At 38.6% G+C, this 24,778-nt stretch overlaps 1 protein-coding gene across 4 annotated transcripts in view; it reads left to right on the top strand.

The window, feature by feature from the left end:
* The window catches only part of LOC139620094 (oxysterol-binding protein-related protein 2-like), a 28,621-nt gene extending 5,575 nt beyond the window's left edge, over positions 1-23,046 (top strand). For 2 of the 4 annotated variants that reach the window (XM_071475281.1, XM_071475284.1), the window contains exons 2-14: positions 7,387-7,743; positions 11,649-11,775; positions 12,815-12,890; positions 13,375-13,509; positions 14,104-14,201; positions 14,306-14,488; positions 14,744-14,851; positions 16,583-16,672; positions 17,053-17,173; positions 17,746-17,871; positions 18,204-18,327; positions 18,761-18,851; positions 19,630-23,046. In XM_071475281.1, coding sequence (XP_071331382.1) covers positions 7,707-7,743; positions 11,649-11,775; positions 12,815-12,890; positions 13,375-13,509; positions 14,104-14,201; positions 14,306-14,488; positions 14,744-14,851; positions 16,583-16,672; positions 17,053-17,173; positions 17,746-17,871; positions 18,204-18,327; positions 18,761-18,851; positions 19,630-19,732 — 1,419 coding nt within the window. In that variant the 5' untranslated portion in view covers positions 7,387-7,706 and the 3' untranslated portion in view covers positions 19,733-23,046. Of the gene's footprint in view, positions 1-1,185; positions 1,315-4,313; positions 5,097-7,386; positions 7,744-11,648; positions 11,776-12,814; positions 12,891-13,374; positions 13,510-14,103; positions 14,202-14,305; positions 14,489-14,743; positions 14,852-16,582; positions 16,673-17,052; positions 17,174-17,745; positions 17,872-18,203; positions 18,328-18,760; positions 18,852-19,629 lie in introns of those variants that run through there. The other 2 variants (XM_071475283.1, XM_071475282.1) reach the window with 2 other exon arrangements.
* The last annotated feature ends 1,732 nt before the right edge of the window (positions 23,047-24,778 follow it).

The following is a 24,778-nucleotide window of genomic DNA, read 5'->3' as shown; positions in this document are numbered from 1 at the left end:
TAGCTGTAACCTAAAGCACTTGCTTGGTAGAAGTAAATCAAATGAAGCATAGTCCCTGCAAAATCTGTGTCTCAGAAACAAAGTTTAATTAAAAATGTAACAATGAAAAATAAAAAGTTACCTGAATTGTCCTGCTCTTCTGAGTTTGTGCACTGAAATGTTGGTGAGACAAGAGTCAAGTGGAAGGATGTTGGTCAACTAAGAGCAGTATGTTTTGTTTTTGAAGGCTGTATAGTGTGCTCTAGACCTTATGGATACCATAAAATTCATTGCTGTTTGTGTGTGTGTGCCTTTGTGCGATGCTGCCTATTTGGCCAAAAGCTGACAGAGCCAAAAGTTGTGTTATTCTTTGTAATTCACTGTTTGAACGTTGGTAAACAGACCTGCGGAGATACAGGGGAGATTAAAAATGACAAAAAGGTCTAATTAATTTTCTCCTTTATGTAACCACAGTAAAACAGTTAATAAATAAAGCTTTGCTACCACTTTGCTACCACTCTCACTCTCTCGGACATTAAAGAGGTCAGACAAATGTCCACAACATTACGAGGAATGTCTTGTCCCAGTATTGATACTAGTGACAACCAGTGTTTGTTGCAATACGAAGGAACATCACATCCTAGTTGCTGCCGCCTCCGGGCTTACGTTTGGCCAGTCAGTGACGTTCAACACAACAGACACTTCCTTGATGGTTCCAGGGCCATCAAAAACTCCTACCTCAGGAGCAGAACCTGCATTTAAAAGATAAAAAAGTTTTTGACTGTGAACATCTTTGGGGGCCCCTAGAAAAATCCCTTTGCTGGAAGAGCATCAATTGTCCACTCTGAGAAGCCATAGGCAGGATTTTAAGATCTGAGACACGAGCTAGTTAATGAACTCCACCAGTCCTACATGTCTTACAGGCAACTTGAATTAAATTATTTCCTATCAACATATTTACGCTTCCACTTTACTCAAAATGTTTTTTTGTTGTTGTTGTTGGTGAAGTTGGTATGGTCTGTTTCACAGCTTCTGCTCTCAGTATGTGTAAAAAATTGACTTGAGGTATGTGTTTCATGGTCTGCGGTCAAAGGTGTGCCACCTTTTGAGATGTGTGTGCGTGTGCTGTATCAGTGCTCAGTACCGGGCTCCGTCTCGCATGGCAACAGCTCTCGTCTCTTAATTTCTTTCTTCTCGTCTCTCTCTCTCTTCTGTCTCTGGTCCGCTCTCTCTGTGTCTCTGCGGCTCTGGGTGTTAATGTCAGCCGTGGGAGGACTGCGCAGAGAGACAGGCTAGTAGCTGTACACTGGACCTACGAATGGAACAGCCACATCGGTAGGTTTGTCTTTGAGGTTCTGATTAGATTATTGCCCATTGAAAGCAGTGGTGTTGCTTCGCTGCCTTGGTTTGATATTACCTGTTTGTTTGGAGAAGGTAAAATGAGTAGGTGAGGCCTATGGAGTCAGTAGAGTTTAGTAGGTAAAAACTAAAGTAGGTAGATTGAAGGACTTAATAATAATTTGAAATGCTAACATGCTTGTACATTATCTGAACAGTACTAAAGTAAATTCCCTTTACAAATGGCTACTTGTTAGAGATACTGTTTGTTTTGCCTTGTCAATTAAATCTGTTAAATATGCTGAGGAACTTCACTCATCTCCTACATATGTGGAAGTTAAACACTGAAACATGGAGGGCCTGTTAAAATCACCACATACTAATCTTGAGTGTGGACATATGTGAGCGTTTTAAGGTCCAGTTAGGTTTTCACTCTTCAACCCAAAACAAAAAAGTATAGTTGCACTTATTAAAAAATAAACAAATACAATTTGTGATATTTATTATCATGCAATGGTCAACTGTCAAAAATTAGGACTAAGGAGAATTAAAAAAAAAAAAAAAGTCTTGCTTTTTCTCTTTTGCAAAATTAAAAAAAATCTTCTTTTATGATTAGTTTAATCTCCTCATCTTCTCTATTGGAAAAAATCTTCATTGTAAATTCATCATCAAATTCTTCCATTTGAAAGGTGTTATTTCATTATATGTTGTGTTACTTTGGATTGAACACAAGCTTTGATACTGGATCTATATTCTAAACATTATTGTGGAAGAAATCTGGCCTCTGATGTTATATGAAGGTAGCATTTTAAGCACCTTTCTTTGTTCTTGGAAGAAAAAAAGATTTATAGAATTTGGTTAGGCTGACAGTAGATTAGTTCAGGCTGTAGCCCAATGTAAAAGAATAGTTAATGTCACCAAGGTGAGGCTTTTTTACTTATATCTCTTCTTTATCTCTGCGCCTGTCATGACGGATACATGTGTTTCTCTGTATTTGTGTGTGTCTAATGGAATAAGAGAGCCTCAGATTGGGGTTATTTGTGAGAAGATACTGTCCAAGTATAGAGGTGTGTGTGTGTGTGTGTGTGTGTGTGTGTGTGTGTGTGTGTGTGTGTGTGTGTGTGTGTGTGTGTGTGTGTGTGTGTGTGTGTGTGTGTGTGTGTGTGTGTGTCTCTCTCTGTGTCTCTGGTATGTGCATGGTGCCATGTCTGTCATGGTTACGTAACAGCTCACGAGCGTCTGAGAAACAGAGAGCGATATGATCTGAGAGCCTGTTGCAGCCAATCAGAAGGCGGCCCCTGTATCTCCTGTCTGTGTGTGCATGAGTGTGTGAATTTACTTAACTTTATCTGCGCAGTTAAGGAGTAGAAACAAGAGTTGATCAGAAACACAAATTATCAAAATAAAATCTACACATGGATTTAAACTGCATAACAATCTTAGTTTAATAACAATGAATAAAGTGTAATGTCATGGTTACAGAAGTATTTCACTTTCATAGAGATGCAAAGAAACATTTCCTCCACAAATCATAAATGAGAAATAATTTGTAATAATCAAAGCTGTGGCATTCATCAAGGTAATTGAAATCAACATCTTAGCCATGACTCATTCCCAGATATTACACTGATTCTTAAGTCCTGTCTCTTCAAACATGAAAACCTAATTATTGAGGTCCCCATGTCGAATGTGTCTCCTCAGCTGTGCAGCTGTGCTTCAGAAACACTTAAAGAAGCAGAATCTGTTTAACATCATAGAAAGGCCATGTACAGCCTGAGGGCTGTAGTTTAACCAGTGGTTGTCATACCCCCCCCCCCCCTCCCCAAAAGTGTCACCGTATAATCGAAAGGAATTTCCTTATGATCTGCATAGCATCTGTACATTGTTTTACACTCCAAAGTCAACACTGTGTGTGCTTTTAATGGGTTGTGAACTGAGGGCAGTCTAAGACCTGAATGTGGAGTTTGAATCAGTGTTATGTTCACCACAGGGACTTTGTAGGTAGCATGATGTGTCATGTTGCTTAATCCAAAATTGTCTGTTGACTCCCGGACTTAGTTTTGTCTGATAGCTGGAAGCAGTATCTTATGAGATTAGATTGCTTTAACACAGTCAAATCAATTACATGCTGCATAATGCAGGTTCCTGCACAGAGAATTGGTCAATTATAGCCAGTAAATAGTGCTTTTCCTATACCAGGAAATGTTGGAGAAATTCTTGCAAGATTAACAATTAACAGTATTGATAAATTTCATTTGAAGCAAATTCTTTGACCCGACTTTGAAAGTTGCTTGTAGTAACTGACGTGCTCTGGTTGTACGGGAGCTGTACTGCAGAACCTGTAAGGCCACATTTTCTTGTTGTCATGTTGATGACATAATCAGTGCCAGGAGTATATGAGTTTATTGCATCAAATCAATAGTAGAATAATATTAATGATGATTCCCCTCTATACACCCCCTCAGTGAGGAATTTCACTCGCAGCTAAACAGATGTTCGTGCTGCATATTTCAGATCTTAAAAAATGACAAGGAAGGTTCAGTAAAGCATCATTATTCTTGGAATGAATGGCTCCTACAGTTCTACAGCAATAGGATCGTAAAGTGTGGCCTAAGTGATGAGCAAAATGGTGAGCCTGTAATAACCTATGCAAATCAGACTTTCAGCCATATTTGCTGTGTTCACAGACATAAAGGTAGACATAGCTTGCTCTTTGTCATACAGTGCTGTTTGCCATTTGTCTGACGTTTCTTCTCTAGCTGCTTTAGAATGACCTAAAGAGACTTCCAAGATTTTCAGTATTGAATTGCTCTGTGTTGGCTCAACATTTTTTTTTTAACCTTATCCTGATGTGATAGAACAGTAGTTTATCAGAATAGTAGTTTATCATTACTACTATATTGAGAGAAAATGGGGCATTTGTTTCATGTAAATTTTTCAGTAATGTAAGTGAATATTTGTCGAAGTGACGTCTGGTTTTATATAGATTCTTGTGATGTTCACAGGACATGGGTGGAACGGTGTGTACTAAAACACTGATGCACACAAATATGCATGATAAGGGTTATCACAGTTGTAGGCTTGGTCATGTTTTGCTTCACAAGCCACTGGTTCACCCTTTAGAAGCAGACAGTAGTTTGGGAAAGCTGTCTTTGTATTCTCAGACTAAGGAGACACATGTTTTTAACTTGGAAAAGTTGGATTGTCATTTCCTCCAATCTGGATTTAAAAATGTTTTGGATTTTTGGGAGTGCCCCAGTTTATGTGATTATGAGACCACAGGAAATATCAAGCTTTGTCTTGTAGATCTCTTGGCTGGATATCCTTTGCTGATAAGCAGTAAACTCCCTCTTTAAATGGGATCATCTTTATTCTATTTGATTGTTTAAATGGGTTAACCGTTAGTGTAAGAGCTTGTGACCTAGTCAGAAACATAGTTTTTTTTAATCTATTATTTTATTAGTCTACATAAAGCACTTCATTATAGATTTCATAGGCACCAACTACAAAAACTAATTGCATGGTGGGATATTGAATTAGCTGTTAGAACAGTTGAATACCAGCTTGTCATCCATCCTGTCCACCTTATCGATCATGAGGACAAAGTTCAGTTGTGTGCTGAAGGCGTTACCTATCTCTGCCAAAGGTAAAACCACTATGTAGAAACCAGCAGACCGAGAGGAAGGGGAAGAGAGCATTGTCTTCCTTCAGATTCAGCATTTCACTTTCAGTAACTGCACCAAATTAGTCGTTTCTTTTGGGATTTAATCACACTGCAGGTATGTAAAAATATGTACATCTGATTATCCAAGACTGCATTGCTGTATTACCCAAAGCTACCTCTGTGTGTTGCTCATAAATGAACAGAAGAACAAATGATGTTCGGTTGTTTAATGAACAGTTATTCCATAAGTTGTTTATTCATGGCTACATGACTTACACAGAGAAATATTTGATTATTGGTTTAGTATTGGTAGATATACTGACGGTACAAGTGTAGATGAAGGAATGTAGACTCCGAAGATGGTCAGTAACATTTCATTGCAAACATCAATTTCTTTTTTCCTGTCACTATCTTAGATTTCCAAAAATATGCATGCAAAGTATGTTAAGTATATTACAGCCTGAAATGTAAACAGCACAAGCTCTGATGAGAAGGGTGACTATTGAAAATTGGATTTCTATTTTGCATTTATGTAAAAATATAATGAATCAGGGAAAAAGTATGCTCAACGTCTTCAGTTTTAAGGAAAGAATTTTCTCTGAATAAAATCTAACATGTTTTACATCTGGAAACGGTGTGTACAGCCCATTTGTAAGTAGATAAAAAAGTGCCGGTGTGCAGCCTTGTGCTGAGCTTCCGCTACAAACGATGATTCATCGTGCAAGTCAATATTTGTCGTATTTGCCATGCGAGCTGTGCCACTGTGATGAATATGTTTGGTTTCCGTGTAGTGTTACTAAGGTCTGAGGCTTAATGCGGTGAGAGAAACGCGTGGATAAATTATGCGTCTTGATGGAAGGTATTGTGTGCCAGTGTGATGAATTTAGTGAAGTGGGCTGTGTTGCTGAGTCAAACAATGATTAATCTAAGGGACAGAAATTAGATGTAACCTTCACATACAGCAGAATAATGTGATCTGCTGCCAGCACAGTGAAGGGTTTCTTTCCAAAAACTGTTTGAAATCTAATGGTGACTAATTGACAAACTCATTAACCTGTTAGTATCACTACACCCCAAGTCTCAACCCACCGTGACGTCACCCATTGATTTGTGAACTGCCATTTTAAAGTTTGAAATTTGGCCATCGCCATCTTGGTTTTTTGAAACCAGAAGAAACCATATATACCTAATGCATGCCCTTCTTTATGGTCTATTTTCCTCTAAATGGACCATAATTTAAAAAATGAACATCATGTTGTATTGAAGAAGACTTGAAACTATTGAGACCATAAACTCATCAGGAAAACGTTTACTGAGGAAATAAATCAAGTGAGAAGTAGAGACGTTTTCCCATAGACTTCAATACAATCAGACTTCTTTTTTCAACCAGTGGAGTCGTCCCCTGATGGTCATTAGATAAAATTAAGGTTTTAGGCTCTTCAGAATTGGTTTCACCTTTCAGACCTGGAGTCTACGTCCATTTTTATATACTGTACAGTCTTATATGCTTGAGGGAGAGAGGGCCTTCTATGCACAGCACTATGACATACATTGTTATGGCCACTTAATTCAAGTGGCCATAAGTTTTTTGTTTTTAAAGCTAATTTAGCCAAATGCTAAGGGGATAAATATACTGTGCTACTTAAACTAACCACATTTTTCAAACATATGTTGCTCAGTAATAATTTGGTTGAGACTCAGTGATTGTTCATTATGCTGGTCGGTCTTGTTAAGAACAAAATATAACTATGTTGAAATTTTAACTTGTTATTTTGGGATTTGAGAATCAGAGGTGATTCTGGGTCACTAGTTGAAAACTTTGAAGAGCCAATGTACCAAACAGAAGGTAACAAAGACCCAGAATGCCTGTGACAGTGGTGTCCTCATTATGTAACTACTGGACTAGAAAACTCTCTGTTTGCACTCAGTGGGCCATGATAGACAAGCTTGTTGCTCAGTCAGACTAAGCAGATTTTCAGCTGGTAGCCTAGATGGCTTGGAATGAGCCTCAGCATTTTGTGTCATCTAAAATGCTACAACTGCCGCCTATGGAGGGCCAGTATCAAGAGCGCTGCACTAGTCGAGGTGTTTATAATGAAGGCATACACAGTCTTCTCAGCATGATGTTTTCTTTAAAGAGTTCTGACTTCAGTCTTGCAGCAGAAAATGTTTTTGTCAGCAAATTAAAATTAGTTGAAGATTTGTTATCAAAATATAAAACAACACTCGGACTCACGACCGGCAGACATGGAATTTCAGTCCTTGTTTAGCTCACATATACAGTATTATTAGTCACATTTGGACTAATAACTAATAGAAAGATTTTCCATTGTGTAACTCAGACTTTGTTTGACTCTTTATTTACGTTAACTGGAGACTTACATGTTTTTTTCTTTTCTCTACAGGGTCCTAAATTTGCTTCACTCATCAAAGCCCAAACTGAACTCTGAAGTAACATCAGCTCTCTGTTAACTAAGTGGCTCTGATTGACATCTCCCTGTGTCATTCTCCTGCCGTCAAACTGTCCAACATCATCAGCATCACGTTGTTTGGGACATTCCCTGGACATTGTGCGAGCATTGTGCTGTTGCCGTAGTGACACTGCAGAGGGACCTTGATCGACAGGTCTTCCTCCAGAGAAACTGTGAGGGGCCGTCATCAAAAGGAACATGTGCTAGAAGTTGAACATCTTTCCTGAACAACTGGTCAGCTTTGACGCTAGAAGATGAACAATGAGGATGAGTTCTACGACGCCGTCACAGGTGAGAGTGTGTGTGTTTGTATGTCAGTCTGAATAAATAGATTTTATTAAATTTAGCATTTTGTATTTTGGAAATTGCAGTTTTGTTATTTTTAGGACTAATTTTTCTTTGTTTCTTTTTAAGAGAGACAAATCAAGTTAGAGATGGTTTTTTTTATTATCTATTAAGCTTGTCAGTGAAACTTGTCTGTGTGTTTCCTAAAGCCCAAGTCAGTGTCATCAAATTCCCTGTTTTGTTTGACCAATATATATAAAAGTGATTGAATTTACTTTCACAAAAAAGAAGCAGCAGATCCTCACAAATTACAAGCTGAAACAAGGAAATGCTTTTTCTTTAATTATGACTGAAATGTGATCAAAAGAGTCGACAATTAATGAACTCATCATTGCAGTTCTAAAATCAGCAGCTGTTCTTGACAGAATTTTGTAATTTCACAATTTTCTAATATGATGTTTATTAGCAGCTTATTTTCTCATCAGGGGTTGTGGCAGTGTTTTTGCTGCAAGAGGCTGTGAGTCCTAATTAAATGGCCGGTTTTATGCATCAAACTGTAGAAGCATAACACTGTCTGATGGAACCTAAGCTGCCTTAGTCTGATGATTAGTTCAATAATTCAGAGGTCAGCTGTCTTGTGGTCATGATAGTAGTGTCGACAACACCCTGGATTCTGTGAGAGTGTGTGTTTGTATTCACACCTGTATGTTTTTGTACAAGAATAAAGAAATACAGGGGGAAAAGTAGTTATTGTTTTGATGTATTCCATTTTTAATATTTTCTTTTATTCAGCAGAGAAAGGATTGAGTGAGGGTTTCAGTTTCCCATCTTGAGGAGCAATTAAATAAATTCACCCCCACCACCCCCACTTGTATTTTATTCATAATTTATTTTAAGTGGTTTCAGATTTCTGCTACTGTGGAGAGATCAGACAAGTATAGTCCTCCAAGTCAACACCCATGGGATGCCATGCTTGCTAATGTTACAGTTGCTATGAAGGTCTGATATCGGTACATTAGCCAATTACAAACGTATGTGATGGAAGTGAATCCTTACAAAGCTGCTTTCACTTATGATGATGTTGTGTATAAGTTTTATATCCTTCCTGTGTTGTCATGACTATTTACTACGAGAGGCTCATCTTAAATAGTGGTATTGTTTTCTTTTAACAGAAAGTTTACTGCTGGTTGTGTCCTTGTTGTGTGATATGAATGTTGTTGTGTGACTGCAGATATTAATAACAGATTCAAATTTTTGTGTGTGTGTGTGTGTGTGTGTGTGTGTGTGTGTACTTGGTGTATTGGTGTATTGGTGTATTGGTGTCATTATTATGATCATCTTACTAATCTAGGACAGATGCAGACCAGGGCAGATGTATTATTCATCAGTAGGTGTATTAGCTGTGATCAGCATCAGGTGGCATCCAGTTTGCCTGACAATGTTTTTTTTTTTCCTAATCATCAGGGCACCAATTTTAGGAAATAGTTGCTAAATATTTCAGTACTCTGCTCGGTGATTTCTTTTTTTTTCCAGATTAATATTGATTCAGTATTATAAAAATGCAGTCCATTTACCATTTAAATATATAGAGGTTTGGAATAAATGGCAGAACTTTAAGTTTCGGCCCCGTTTCACCCTCTGTGATTGACTTTGTGTTTGGAAACTGTAATGTTTGTAAAACAGTGTAAGACAAATACAGTTTTTTGGCTGGACTGCAACAGGCCAGCCCTATAAACACGAATGTCTGTGACTGACTTATTGAGTGACATAGTTTAGGGAACGCTGGAGTCAAACCATTTTGGTTGGCCGGACAAGTGTTGGAGTTTTCTCATTGGTTGTTGCTCTTTCAAAAATGATTTAGCGCCAACGAGCAGTGTTGCTGTCCTAATTTACACAGACGAGGACGAGTGGAGACAAAGTGGCTAGGTTTTTGAGAGCAGCTGGACTAATTACAAGATTGTAATGAATGATTAAAACCAGAAGGAGGTAGTTTTACAACATAATGGACCCCAACTCCTGTAAAACCCCAAAGAAGAAGCGCCTTTGTTGCTAGATTTCCTGACTTTTCAGACCCTTTTTACTGCCTTTTTTCAAAAAAGCACCTGGTGACACATCTAGCGACTTTTTGGACAAAGTTTCCTGAGAAGTCACTAGTATTGCCCAGTGAGCTTGAGGTTGGGCTTTCCCTCCGCAGACACACCTCTCTGTGCCGGCCATATGTTTGTTTGGGCTGCATTTCAGTCACTGTTTGAAACTTGTTCCAAACAGAAACAGAAACAGACGTAGATTAGAACAGTTTTATTGGGAATTCAGCTGTATTAAAATACTGTATATGTGAGCACAGACAGCAGGAGAGAAGCAAACAGGTAAAGGGCAGAAAGTAGCTGACGCTAGGCAGAATGTAAATAGCCTACGACGCGGTCCAGCCATATAATTTTGATTGAGTCTTGTTTTTTGTCAAGAGATTTTTCTTGTGTGTCACATGATTGTCATCACTGATCGTTTGCAATCATTTACTAATAACAATTGAAGTTCTTCTAGAGGGAAACTTGGGGCCAAATTTTAATGAACTTGGGCCTTTATTATAGGAAAGTGGAGAGTGACAGGAAAGGGGACAGAGAGTAGGGGTTGGTGATTGGTGAATTTTAAATCTTGAATATGTTTTTCTTTGCGAATGTGAATGAGTTGGTTTCATTCTGATATTTTTATATTTTGCCCCTAAAGGTGCTCTTTTATATTGTAATGTTCCCCCTTTCATCAGCACCTGATGATTTTCACATCTGGTTAGTCTGTTCTGTAATATTCTGTTCTTCTCTCCATGTTAGATTTTAATGAGCATTCCATTAATATCGAATATTATTACTTCATATGGTAAGAATACACGCCTGGTACCTGTTTATGTAATAGTGACAGCTGTGAGGGTGTGTTTGCTGAGTGACAATAACCCATTTGGTCTATTTTAAGCTGTGGTTAAGGGCCCCACCTTGAGCTCACCAAAACTCCACCCTGCAACACTAAGTGCTTACCTGCAGTGTTCACATTCTGACCACCACCCAGGCGTAGGTCAACATCTCCGTCACATGCAAGTTTGCTGTTGTTGTCAGGCCCAGTAATGGAGCTTGAAAACTTGCTAGTCCATACTGTAGGTGTGTGACTGATGTGATGTTTGGAGTGAGTAAATCTGATCAGTCTGTTAATATGATCATAGGTTAATCTTGCTCTAACTTGTTGTTATGTAGATTTTTGGTTTTTTTTCTGTTTTGTCTTTTAACTTTTGTTCATATCATCATTATTTTCTTTTTTTTTACCATGAATAATTCTTTGAGTTTAGAGCTGTTTTTGCACACAACATGACAATGTGAGGTATACAATGTATTTTATTTAATTAACAGCATTTCATCGCAGCTATTGCAAATACTCAAACAACATTTCATGGTTTCATATGACTGCACTATGACAGTTTCTATTCATTTTACCATTATTTAGCCTGACACATATTCTGTCTTTGGAACTTTGGAATCATGACCTTAAATTAAAAAGTTAAAAGAGATTTTTAACACTGTGCCAATGAAGATGTTAGTCAGTGTAAATAGCTTCAGGCAATCAACAAAATGTACCAGACAAACCCAGACAAGAAGTTTCTGATGCAAAGCATTATGCAAATGTAATTGTGTGTGACTGTCTAATATTGCATACAAACCCTAATCTTTGACCCAAAAACAACTGCCAGTAAAATTACAGAGCCTCATATGTCTGTATTTCATAAGAAGATTTATTTTTAAATATTTTCTATGTCTTTTAGCTGTTACTTTTTAATACACTGGTGAATGAGCAGGTATTCCTGCACAGATCAGTGGCTGTTGTGAGATTTATTGTGACTATAACCTGATGTCACTTTTTGTCTCCCCAAGGCCTGGATTCAGACGAGTCGTATGAAGGGGTGTCGGAGGCCAGTTTCAAAGATGCGCTGGTGTTTGATGGCAGCAGTCAGAAGGACAACGGATCAGTGCCTCAGGAGAACGGCATCAAGAAACACAGGTACCGCTGCATTCCTGCACCACATTTCATCTGCAGCGTGTGTGTTTGTATGTTCGGAGCTTTTACTGGCAAGGGTTGAATGCCACTTTATTAATAGCTCTGCATTTGCTCTTTCACTTCTGCCGACATTTATACTAAGGTATGGAAGAAAGTGCAGTACATATGATTAATGCCAGCACATGTGAAGAAAGGCACACCCTGCAAAGGCTGCTGGGTTCTCAGTGTAAGGGTTAATTTCAGCAAGAAATCTTTAGAAACATATTTTTCACACTTTCAGAGTTGTGATCTGTTCTAGATGTGAAATATCAATATGTCTCTTCAAGTGTTGGCAAGAGAGAGATAAAGGTAGGGGCCCTCATTATGGCTGTCACTGACATTGTTGACTCGTACATTAAAGCATTTGGCTTTTGTGGAAAATTACCACTCTAGGAAAGAAAGACTTGCCTCTCTTTGGCTTCAGTTCATGTGAACAGATCTGTTCTGGTCTGTCTGTTTGTCGACAATCGTCAGAACAACATGTCACATTTGGGCTGAATTGTTTCTCCCTCTTTCTAACATTTGCCTTTTCTTTCTAATCCATGTGTAGCATTGTTGTGTCTTCTGCCCTGCTAACAGACCAGACAGACCACATGCTCAGTTTATCTGCAACCTTGATTTTCATTCTGATCAAACACTGTTGGTACCAATCAACATGACGGAGATACTGACAGCAGACTTAACAGAACGGAATGACTTTCTTCTCTTTCTGGATCTGTACCTCTATATCATCATCATCTCTGGAAATATGTTTGTTTGGATACCAATGAGTAAGAAACAACGGCTACACGATTGAGAACAGAAGCTCAAAGTACTCATGGTGGAAAACTTGGTGGCAGATGAAAACAACATTATGTCTTTTCACTTAAAGGCAGTTGTTGCGTTCTTGTGGTTGAAAATGATTTTTAGGTCATCGGTTCGTCCAAGTGTCAGATATTGGGGAAGCTGTGTTTGTTCAGGCTCTTCATTCATGCCCTATCATTCTTACTTTCTTTCATTACAGGACGTCGTTACCTGCGCCCATGTTTTCCAGAAACACTATCAGTGTCTGGAGTATCCTGAAAAAATGCATCGGCCTGGTAAGGACTCACAGATCAAATCCTTCTTTCCACACATATTTATATGTGACAAGTACTCTGTCCGCAGGGAAACTTTTTTAGTTGGCATGTTAGAAGCTCTTATAGTTGACAGAATATATTAGACCATAATCAGGCTAATGAATATTTTCGTCATGTGTGGAGCTTAGTGTGATTTTTGTGATTGAAACAAAGCAAAACACTTGAAAAAGACTTTCAGTAACTGCAGATTCATGTCAGGAGCCATGAAACTAGTAAAAAGCAATTTGGAGTTATGTCACCTGCAACATGTCGAAATTGATTGTGTGATGTTGTAATTATTCAGTTATATTGTCCAGCAGTTGTTTCAACATCAGTTCATATTATCACACCATCTGGTTTATGACACCAGAAGTTTTCAGTCAGACCAAGACAGAGAGCGTTTCAAGTGAGTTTTATTGCCAAGGTGGAAATCTAAAGTACAGACTTGATGTTGTGCTTTTCACAGGAACTGTCCAAGATCACGATGCCCATCGTCTTCAACGAGCCTCTGAGCTTCCTGCAGAGAATCACAGAATACATGGAACACACTTACCTCATCAACAGAGCCTGCTCGTTGCCTGACTCCATAGAGCGCATGCAGGTCAGAGAGAGAGAGAGAGACACACACACATAAACATTTTTGAGTATTGACCACATTCAGACACATTTTCATTTCGAACAAAAACAATATTGTGGTGTTGGAGCAGTGTTTATTTTACGTAATTTTATTTGCGAAAAAATTGAAAACTCATGTTCACTATACAGTGCATTGAATAATATAAACAAACGGAGCCTCACAAATAAATCCTAAAAGTGTTGGTGAGAAAGGTTCAAAAACCAGGACTTTATATGCAAATCTAAATTCATTCGCTCCAAAGCAGTTTTCACAGTTAACAACAGTTAACACAATGTTAACAGTTGCACTGGGGGAATTAAAGATATACAGGAACTACATAATCTAGATTAGAAATGACCAAAGATCAAGGTCACTGAATTTGGCCTAATGAGCCTGCAGTGAGTCCACTGAAGCCCAGTGTATGTATCCAGCTCAGATGTAAACCCACCTGACTCACACACACACTCATTGACTCAGACAAGCTCCAGAAAATGAATGTGAGAAGAAATAGAAACACACACATATAAACATCGTCATGTCGCACACACACAAACACGGTGTGTGATTGTTTGTCTTCAGGCTGTAGCTGCTTTTGCTGTGTCAGCAGTTGCGTCTCAGTGGGACAGAACTGGAAAACCCTTCAACCCTCTGCTGGGAGAGACCTATGAACTCAACAGGTACACACACACACACACACACACACACACACACACACCTCTTTTCAATGTCCCCAGTTTAAACAGTGCATTTATCCTCTTTTTATCTCTCCTGCCCTCTACAGAAAGGAGCAGGGTTTCCGGCTTATATCAGAGCAGGTATCCCATCATCCCCCAGTCAGTGCCTTCCATGCAGAGAGCCTGGTCGGGGACTTTGTCTTCCATGGCTCCATCTACCCCAAACTGAAGTTCTGGGGCAAGAGTGTAGAGGCAGAGCCTAAAGGGACCATCACACTAGAGCTTCTCAAGTGAGTCTGAGAGGGAGGCTGGTGAAAATGTGAAAGTGTGTTCTTAGCTTCATTGTGTGATCAAAAATCAGTCCATCATCTTCTCTTAAACATCCTCTTTTTCTCTCTTTTGTTTGGTTATCTTCTCCCTTCTCCTGTTCTGCCTCTCCCATTGTCTTTTTTATCCTGTCATTCCCTCCTGTTGTGTTTTGTTCTCCTCTCTTTCTCCCTGTCCTTCATCCTCCCGCTCTTTCTCCCTCCATTCCTCTCCTCCAGGCACAACGAGGCGTACACATGGAGCAACCCGTACTGCTGTGTACACAACATCATTCTAGGCAAACTGTGGATAGAGCAGTATGGCACAGTGGAAATAGTCAACCACAGGTATGTAAACAATACATGCATAGTGTCTGGTGGTGTGGTGCCATGTTGTAGTTCTAGTAATGAGCACATAGAATAATTTAATACTGAGATGAACAACAATAATAATGATAATGATTTTCATTTGCCTTTGGCTTCACATTCTAGATAAAACTCATCATTGTGACTCACAAACAATAAATATAATAATAGAATTAGCACAACACGAAAGGTACAAAACAACAATAATGATGATGATTCCAGTGTGAATAATGGTGAGTTCAACAGACAGTACAACAAATGTAATTTATGCACACAAATTGAATTTCCATATATGAAATATATGTACACGTAAAATACAAACATATATGTAAAAATTATACATGAACCCTTAGAAATAGCAACAATTTCATATATTGACATATGTGTCTAGTCCATGTAAATATGTATCTGTATATGCTTATATTCTAGTCATATGTTACATAAATATATATCCATCCCAAAGCCTGTTCATATATGTTATATATATATATATATATATATATATATATATATATATATATATATATATATATATATATAATATATGTGTGTGTGTTAAGAGTGTGTGTGTGTTAAGAGTGTGTGTGTGTTAAGAGTGCAAATGTGTGAGACCACTTTCCCAGCATGGGCAGATAGACATAGACGTAAAGTTAATGAGAAATCAATAAGAAAAAAACATATATAAACATTTAGAAACTATTTATGTATGTTGTTTTAATAAAACAGTTAAAACAAGTTAAAACACTTTTCAAAAGTCTCTAAAATGTTCTTTCTTGTATCATGAATCCAGTTTCCTGATTAAATACAGGCGCTGCATTGCCTTTTTAAAAATGTACTCCATGTTGGCTGTAAAACCGTGATCAAAAAAGTGGGATCAAAAAAGGTTCCTGAACATTTGAACTCCTCCACCACTTCCACAGGCTGCTCATTAAACAGAAAGGGTGAAAAATAATGACAGGCACTGTGGTGTCTCTGTGGCACAATGGCAGCTGGTGGTGGTCAGCAGGACCTGCCACATGACTGAGCCTCACCCACGACTGTCCATGGTTTTGTCTCCCGAGTCCTTGCAGAAGACACTGGACCACAGTCAAGTTCAAATAAAGCAGATTGAAACTGACTCTGTGATGTCTGTTTCTCTTAGAGCTGTTTAACATTCCTATCTAGAGCCTTCATTTACTCTGTCACAGTGTTTACTCTGATACTTTAGGCTGTAGCTAGTTTACTCTCTGTGTCTCCACATGCAAACAATCCCAGGATGACTTTTTAAGCTTTTTTTAAACCTTTATTTATCCAGTGAAGCTCTGCAAAGCTTGTGTTGTCCTTATTTCTGTCACGCTCTGTGTCATATTCACACAGTTGCACAGATTCACACCAGGAGCTGTGAAGCGGTCTAATCACAGTCGTGCACAGTTTGCTGACACTATTGCACTGACTGGATAAGTGGTTTACATAGAAAACACAGAAAGCTTCAGTCTGACAACACCACACCCCTGTGGAGGATTTATATCTAGTTGTTCAATTATATTGTACAGTTAGTAACAGTGCTCTTTTCTCCTGAAAATCACACACTTCTACTGAAGAGACCTCAGCCTCAGGGTTTAATGTTGGTAATTGCCATTGTTACTTTGGAAATATATGACCTTATGTGACCCTGAAGCTCAGCTAGCAAAGTTACATTAACTGCTTCTTCTGCTCTCCTCTTTCCTCCTGCAGCACTGGAGACAAGTGTGTGTTGAATTTCAAGCCCTGTGGGATGTTTGGCAAAGAGCTGCACAAAGTGGAGGGATACATCCAGGACAAGAGGTTAGAGTTTATTGCTTCATCAACTACACTATGAATATATAGAAATTATTCTGTAGAATTTAAAGTTTCAACAAGTTCTTCCTCCTCATTTTCCATCTGCTTACACATACGTTTTCTCTTCTCTAATTGCTCCTCTTCTTCCTCATTTCCTCTGCATCGCTTCCTCTCTTCCCTCTATCCCTTCTCCTTGCTTCTCCTTGTTCTCCGCTCACATTTATTCTCATTTTCTATAATTTTTCTTCCCCATACTGCTTCCTCTTTCTTCTCCACTTTTTGCCTTCTTCCTGCTTTTCACTTCTCACGCTTCCTCATCTTGTCCCTTTTCCTTGAATTCTTCCTTTGCTATTTCGACCTCCTCGCTTGTCTCTCTCTCTGTCCAGTAAAAAGAAGCGCTGTGTCATCTATGGGAAGTGGACCGAGTGCATGTGGAGTGTCGACCCTCAGGTCTACGAGACCCACAAGAAGTCGGAGAAGAAAGGCGACAACAAGAAGCACAAAAATGTGAGAACAAGTTAGGAAACCTGTGCATTTACACCTGTCCCTCCTTTGATCGAAAACTGCTGTTTTGCAAGGAAGCTTCCATTTTTAATGTGCATATGAAAGATTCAAAGACAGTAATGTGTTGCCTTTATTTCACCCAGATTGTGAGTGTTACTTGGTTGTTTTCAGTAATTGCTGTCTTATGATTTTAGGGTTTGTCCCATTTATTTGTTTTCTTCTTCTCTTGATTTTTTGTCGGTGTCCACAGTGTTCTGTGTGGTCTGACCCAGGTAATCCATTAGGCTTGTGTAGGTTGGTGCTGATGCTGTCAGTTCTTCAGCTTTAGTCTGCTTGGTTATATGTAGTGAAGAATAATAGCTGCAGTATGTGTAGCTTTCCTGGAGGGCTTATAAAGAGCTCTACTAAAGCGAGACAGATCATGAAAGATACTGTGATACACATGATGAACTGTATGTAGATGAACAGTATAAATGATGTTTCTAGAATAATGTGAGATATTATTTGCCCCTGAACTGCGTGGTTGCATCCTTTTTTAATTTATCAGTAGTTACAATGAAGCATATGATTTCCAGGAGGAGCCAGAGGGAGCGGAGAACGATGACGCAGACGACATGCCCGAAGTACAGGAGACGGTGTGTGTCGTACCAGGAAGCACTCTGCTGTGGAGGATAGACTCGAGACCAGCACACTCTGCTACGGTATAAAAATGAAAACACATGCGTGCTCAGACCGAGTGAAACACACAGGGCTGCAAATCACACACTCCACTCAAGTCATTCAGTGCCATGAAACAACAGATGCAAAATTGTGTCCTGCAGACATCACCAGTGAATCAGTTGACAGTCAGTTGACAATGTGCCTTTCAGAAATAAAAAGTCACAAACATGCAGCCCAGCAAACACAAACACAATGTTGATACTTGATGTGAACAGTGAACAAGCAGATTTGATGCGTTCTAGATAAATGTGCCTGAATTATCAGAAAACATTTACAAACACACACACTCAACATCCTTCTCCCCCTTCGCCAGATGTACAACTTCACCAACTTTGCAATGTCTCTCAATGAGCTGGAGCCTAGCTTGGAGGCCATCTTGCCCCCCACCGACTGTCGCTTCAGGCCTGACATAAGAGCCATGGAAAATGGAAACATGGGTAATTTGATTTAAAAATCTTATCAGTGTTAAATTCATCTTTGTTTGCCTGAACGTACAGTAATTTGTCCTCCAGTAGGGCCCTGCAGAAGCCTCTCTGTCACTCTTTTCTTTTTAAATGAATAAATCAAAAGTATTTTTGCAGCTCATATTCAGGTTATTCTCTCCAGACATTTTAGTGATGCTACATTTTTGTTGCCAAATAAATGTGGAGGCGTTGTGTCTTCAAATGACTCCCAGTGAGGATGTTAATAATAAGACGATGCTGCCACCTGCTGGATGTCTGTAACACTGTCTTCTGTTGACCTAACTGGGTAATCCAAGTGTTTACATAAGCTGAAATGAAAAATGTATTCTAGCACAGGTCTCTCTTACTTGATCCACAAGCTAAATGGTACAATCAGCAGAGGTTGTGACTTGTTGTTTTTGTGCAGATGAGGCCAGTAGGCAGAAGGAGAGACTGGAGGAGAAACAGAGAGCTGCCAGGAAGGAGAGATCCAGGAATGAAGAGGAGTGGTCTACTAGGTAGGAAGCATGTGAATACACATGCATGCTACCTTTCACTGCTCTCCAATGTTTAATTAACTTCATTTAAACATACAAATGTTCCAACATAATGTAACATAACTAAACCAGGTCAAATCAAATCAGGTTTACACCAAAAACCTGTTATTTGGACTGGTTTCATTTTTTAAATCAATTTCTGAGCAAGTGAGGTCTGTTCAAAACAACATCAGCTGTCAAGAGCAGTGTTACTGATGTGAAAGATAATATCTTTGCCAATTTTGAAAATAGATTATCTTTTATTTTAAATTGACAGTGTGTATTAATTATTATTATTATTATTATTATTGATCATAATAACATTTTTATTATGATGATTTTTTTTATTATTATTGAAATCTTAAAATGCAATTTGAAGCCCCAACATTTCCCACTGGACTTCTGGGGATCTGCAACACATCATTTCATCCGCATCTTTCTGTTACAGACCATAAAATATTAATAAATGTAAAAATAGAAATAGATCAATAAATCACACTATATAAATTAAACAAGACAATGGCTGAACAAATCAAACAGAAACATCAGAAAATAACTGAAGTTATGTCAGAAATTAAAGGCTCAACAATACAAATCAGGAAAAAAAAAAAAAAAAACAAGCTGTGGGGGGGAAAAAAAACAAAGAATTTTTGTACCTTACAACCACATAGTGGGATTGCTGTAAAAGCAGTCCCACAAAATGAAGATAAATGTCATGGTAAATCCCTGCAGACATTTAATCTGTGTTTTTTTTTTTCAGGTGGTTCCAGGCAGGCACCAACCCGTACACCGGCCAGCAGGACTGGATCTACACTGGTGGCTACTTCAGTAGGAACTACCAAGACCTGCCCGACATCTACTGATAGCCTGTGAGCCTTCCTCCTCCTCCTCCTCCTCATCCTCCTTTATAACCTGCAATGATCTGCCTATCACAAATTGGAGAGAAATGTTAAGAATCCACAAACCAACCTTTACTCCATCTTCATCTGACTGCCTTCATCATCATCATCATCATCTTTAAACTCACTGACACACCCAGCGCAGATTGGAAAGTCTTACAAAGAAGCCAAATGCTGTCACTTCTCTGAAACTGTGGCCTGCTTGATTTCTACTGAGTCTTCAGGTGTTTTATTTCATCACCTTCACCACACTCTTCTTCTCATCATCTTCTGTGATTTTTTTTCTTTTCTTTTTTTGTCACCTATTGACCAGCAAACGTTTCCCATCTCTCTGCCCCGACAACGTTCAGAGCACAATAACCTTTTTTTTTTCCTGACCAATCCCAGTGGCAGAGAGTTGGTACGTGTGAATCAAATAAGAGCCCACAAACTCACAGGTCCAGTCTGAATGTTTGATGTCTTCACAATCGCACTCGCTCCTCTGAAAAAACATTCGGTCACATGTGTCATTAATGAGTAAACGCAACAAGAAGTAAAACAGTCATCACGGTGATGGATTTATGGACAAGGATGGTCGCCCAGTCAATGGGGAAATCAGGGATGTGAATGCTCCTTTGACTGAAGATGGATTTTGAGGATGCTCTTTCTTTTTTGGAAACATCTAAAGACTCAAACACTCAATGAATAAATATAGACGACATAGTACTCTCGAAGGATAAAATTATGAAGAAACACTGTTGGTGAAATTGGTCAAGACAATTTGAACGCAAGCATGAGTATGTGTATCACTGTCCATAAGTCATATCCCTAAAACATTTAGTAACCACTGCTAACCACTGCTATCCCATTAACCTTCTACTTAAGGTTTATGTATCAAAGTAAATGAAGAGACCTAACAGAAAACGGATGTTTCCTCGACAGCGTAGTGGAATGTGCAGCTTGAATGGGACCAGACCTGGGACCAGAAAAGAAACCACACAAGATCTGATAACGACTCCAGTGAATGTTAGCACAAAAACAGACTGTCAAAGACAAACAGCAGGGCAGACTGGAGACAGTATAGAGCATTTTGGAGCTTAATGTACAAAAACCCGTAACTCGAAGAGGCATCCTGTGCGCAATGTGTCTTTCCACATTTTGAATCAAAAAAGTCAAAACCAGAAACGACCTACAACATCATGACTCATGTTGCTCCCAGGAAACATTTGGACTTAAGCTTCTCCGTAGCTTTATCTTAATGTTACAAACATGATATTTTAGATTGTTGACTGTCAGTATTTTGCCTTTCACTCCAGCTGAACAGGACTCATATTTCCATTCAAATTGTGGATGGAAATCCAGATGCAGATCTAAATTATATTAGCTGGACAAATGCAATTGGACAGATCTGACCTCCATTTTATCAGATATTGATGTTGATTAAGTATGTATGCTGAAATAATATGAACATATTTTCAAACATTCCTCATTTTTATTCAGATAAAATTATAGAACCAAACATAAATAAAATTAAATATCCCTTTTATCTGTGGCTTTGCTCTTGTTAACGCAGGCTGAAACTGTTGTGTTGTTGTGTGGATGCAGCTCATTCATATAAAACCTTGCTTCATCCTGCATCAGTTTCTCTTTGTGAACAGGTCACAACCCTCAGCTCTCCAGGTTATCGTCACACCATGATGCACTCATTTTTCACATTACCTGCAGGCCTGTTTGCACTGGTGAAAATGGAGCATTTGGACACAAATAGCACAGCTTTTGTTGAAAAAATGGAAAAGTATCATCTAGGATGTTCTCATTTAAAATAATATAATGAAGTGAGAATGTGCCACAAATCTAATGAGAGTTAAATCATCTCTACTACTTGTGCTGCATTAGCTGACTAACTGAGACACCCCTACGAGACCCTCAGATATTTACTCACTATTTTCATGCATTTAGTTTCCTGCAGCTCAATATCCAGATGTTTAAAAATCATGTTTTCATCAGTGCATTCAGGAGCTATAATGTATTTCACAATACAGCTCTATGCAACTTTTGCAGCTCAACATGAACAGTATGTATGATCTGTTTTTGTACAGTAGCTTTACATTCACCAACACACTCACACACACAAACACATCCTCAGCCTCTGTACAAATAATAATGACTTTGCCTTCCTAGTTAATCTTAATATATTATATTTCAGATAATAAAAATGATTACAACTTGTTGAACTACTTGGCACTACAACCAGCCTTGTATCACGTCTTAGATCAGTTTAACTTAACATTTCCATGTCCATGTTTCCATGTCATGCTTAGTGCCTGGATTTTTTTAGTTTCGGTCCCTTGTTTTTTTTCTCTTTTTTATTCATGTGTTTTATTTATGATGTTTGAGGTTTTATGAAAGAATTCTGTAGTTTTTTTTTCATTCTTTACTTATGTTGCTAATCCAAATGGCTCTGAAATTTTCTCTGTCATTTAAATACAAATCTGAAGCGTTTTAAAGAGGAGCAGAGTGTCTAGACAGGGCTTGAAGTGAACATCATTCACCAGCTTAACACTTAACGTTTGACTGTGGCCTTTACATCTGTCAGATTTACTAGCCAGAGCAGTTGGACGGTAGACAGACTGTGTTTAATCATTCTTTTATGTTAGAAACTCTTGGCTGCTTAAATTCACACTTAAAACCCAGAATCCAGTTATTTTCTTCTTTTCAGCTTGTCATTAAAAATCCATTATACAAACACTACTCAAGTTCCACTGTCACAAATGGGTGAAATCAACACTGGTCAAATGCAACAGTTAGAAAATAATCTTAACAAGAGTTAAAAAAAAAAATTAGTTTGACTGTAAAGTAATTGCATCTGGTGAAATGGTTCAAGCGGCTAGTAAACATATGGAACGGTTACATTCATCCGTGCTGATTCAGACTCTACCAGTTACAAGACTAATGCTCTGCCATTAAACTAGATCTAGGTTTTATGTTTTGCTTTGAGTGTTGGTTCTTTGTATAAAAATGTCTTCTGTTGAATTTTACCCTCCCTCTCTCGGACTGTATGATGTGGTTGTCGATGTTATATATGTGTACAAGTGTTGCACAGAGGTAATCATAAGCAAAATGGCATATTATTTTGTGCAATTGATTTATTTTTATAGTATTTAAGCAGTTTTTGGTGAGAACATTGTTCCAGATGTTTTATTTTGAGGTGGGGGACTGTAAGGGGTCGTATCCATACTGTGGACAGCTTGGTAGATTAATGAACGGGGGAAATGTCTACTAATAAAATCCTAAATTCAGTTCTTTACTGTTCTTCTTTTTTTTTTAATTTTTTTTTTTTTAAGTAAAATGAATATTAAAAATACATAGGTACCACAGCCTGAGCTTAACCCTTTGTACTCCTGGAGCATCTATACTGAATTAATGGACAAGGAGTCATAGTTGTGTTATGGAAGAGGATTAATGTCCAATGAATGGACTCGGGCCTGCCGCTGGTCTCCTCAAGGGGCGGGGAGTGTGGAAATAATTGAAAATGATCAAACTCTCTTCTTCGCTGTCTCTGACAAAACCATGGATGTATTATTATAAGACCGATCGAGATAAGATATAAGATGGAGAACGTTGGTAGAGACACTACTGTGCAGTCTCCATGGGTCGCACAACGCGGAAGTAACCCGGAAGCCAGATGCGCCAGGCGAGCAATTCCTATTAGAATGAATGGGCGCCATTTTAACCCGGTATCCTGTTCTTATAATACATCCATGGACAAAACAAAGAATGGCTCCGTTCTACTCAGTGAAGTCGTGACAGCCCACATGCACAATAACCACAGCCCTGAAACTGAAACAGCTAAATGCAGTTCAGCCGTCATTAATGTTCTTATTTACACTTGGACATGTCAACATGTTTGACGTGAAAAGGCCCATGACAATGCTGCCCTGCTGATATTTAGCAAGGCTTATGCTGAGCATGTTCACCTCATCACCTTTGTTTAGTGTGTTAGTATTTCGACCACATGATGGCGAAAATGTGACCTCCACACTGATCCAATAAGTTGAAAAGGTGAACTGAACATGAGTGATGGTTGAGAAGTTACACATCCTGCAGTTAAAGATGAAAGTCATCTTTTGTTTCTGGCCATCTAATGAGTATTCACTTTGTTCTTGATCTCTACCAACCCCTGAGTGGAAACACCTGATTCTTCAGCTGCTAAACGCTCCACTGTGGTCACCAGCCAGTCGCCCACTGTGTGTGTGTGCCGTCGGTGCTGAGCAGGTAGAGTACAGTCAGTTTTTAGAGCACCTGTAAATGACACCATGAGAGTGGGGAGAGCGGATCAAAACAGAAAAGTTGTGGAGCTGAAACTCAGTATAAAGCGGAGCTGCAGACTCAGGTGATAAATCTCCCACAGGTGCTGCTACACTGCTGAGTTCACCTGGGCTGGCTGTACGTTCACTCAGATCCATGCAACCCTCTCAGCTCGGATAGTAATACAGTTTTTAAAAGAAAAATAGGAAAAGTCACGGGATCGCCAAAATAAGAGCACACACAGCAGTTTTGTTTTTATGTATTTGTCTTTTATTTATTTTTCCTGATTGAAATGTATTGTAAGGTCATAATTTGTCATTCATCACATTACATGGCATGATGCACCAGGTCTACTACACCCATTTACAGGAGGAATACACGGAAACATACACAAGGTTTTACAATGGGGAAACAGGAAATTTAGCTCATTGCACTTACAACAGTGAATGGAACACTTTGTAGTCATTTTTAGGCTCTTGACCTTTTTCTGTATTATATTTTCACCCTCTTTTCATCATTCAGTTGGGTTGTGTTATTCATTTTTTTTTTTTTTTTTACACATCTCTATTGCCCAATTAGATACCTCTCTCTATCTCTCCACCCCCCCATTAAATTATGTCCACCCCAAAAATTACATGGAAGCCAGAATATTTTTCCCTTTTTTTGTTTTTGATGTCATCTCATTTTACAAACACAACATGTATAGAAACTCTACACAGACCA

This window comes from Trachinotus anak, unplaced genomic scaffold (genome assembly GCF_046630095.1).
Source record: "Trachinotus anak isolate AG129_WGS33_773 ecotype Australia unplaced genomic scaffold, CSIRO_AGI_Tana_v1 ptg000004l, whole genome shotgun sequence".
Classification (NCBI taxonomy): Eukaryota; Metazoa; Chordata; class Actinopteri; order Carangiformes; family Carangidae; genus Trachinotus; species Trachinotus anak.
This window is presented reverse-complemented; position numbering and strand designations above follow the sequence as displayed.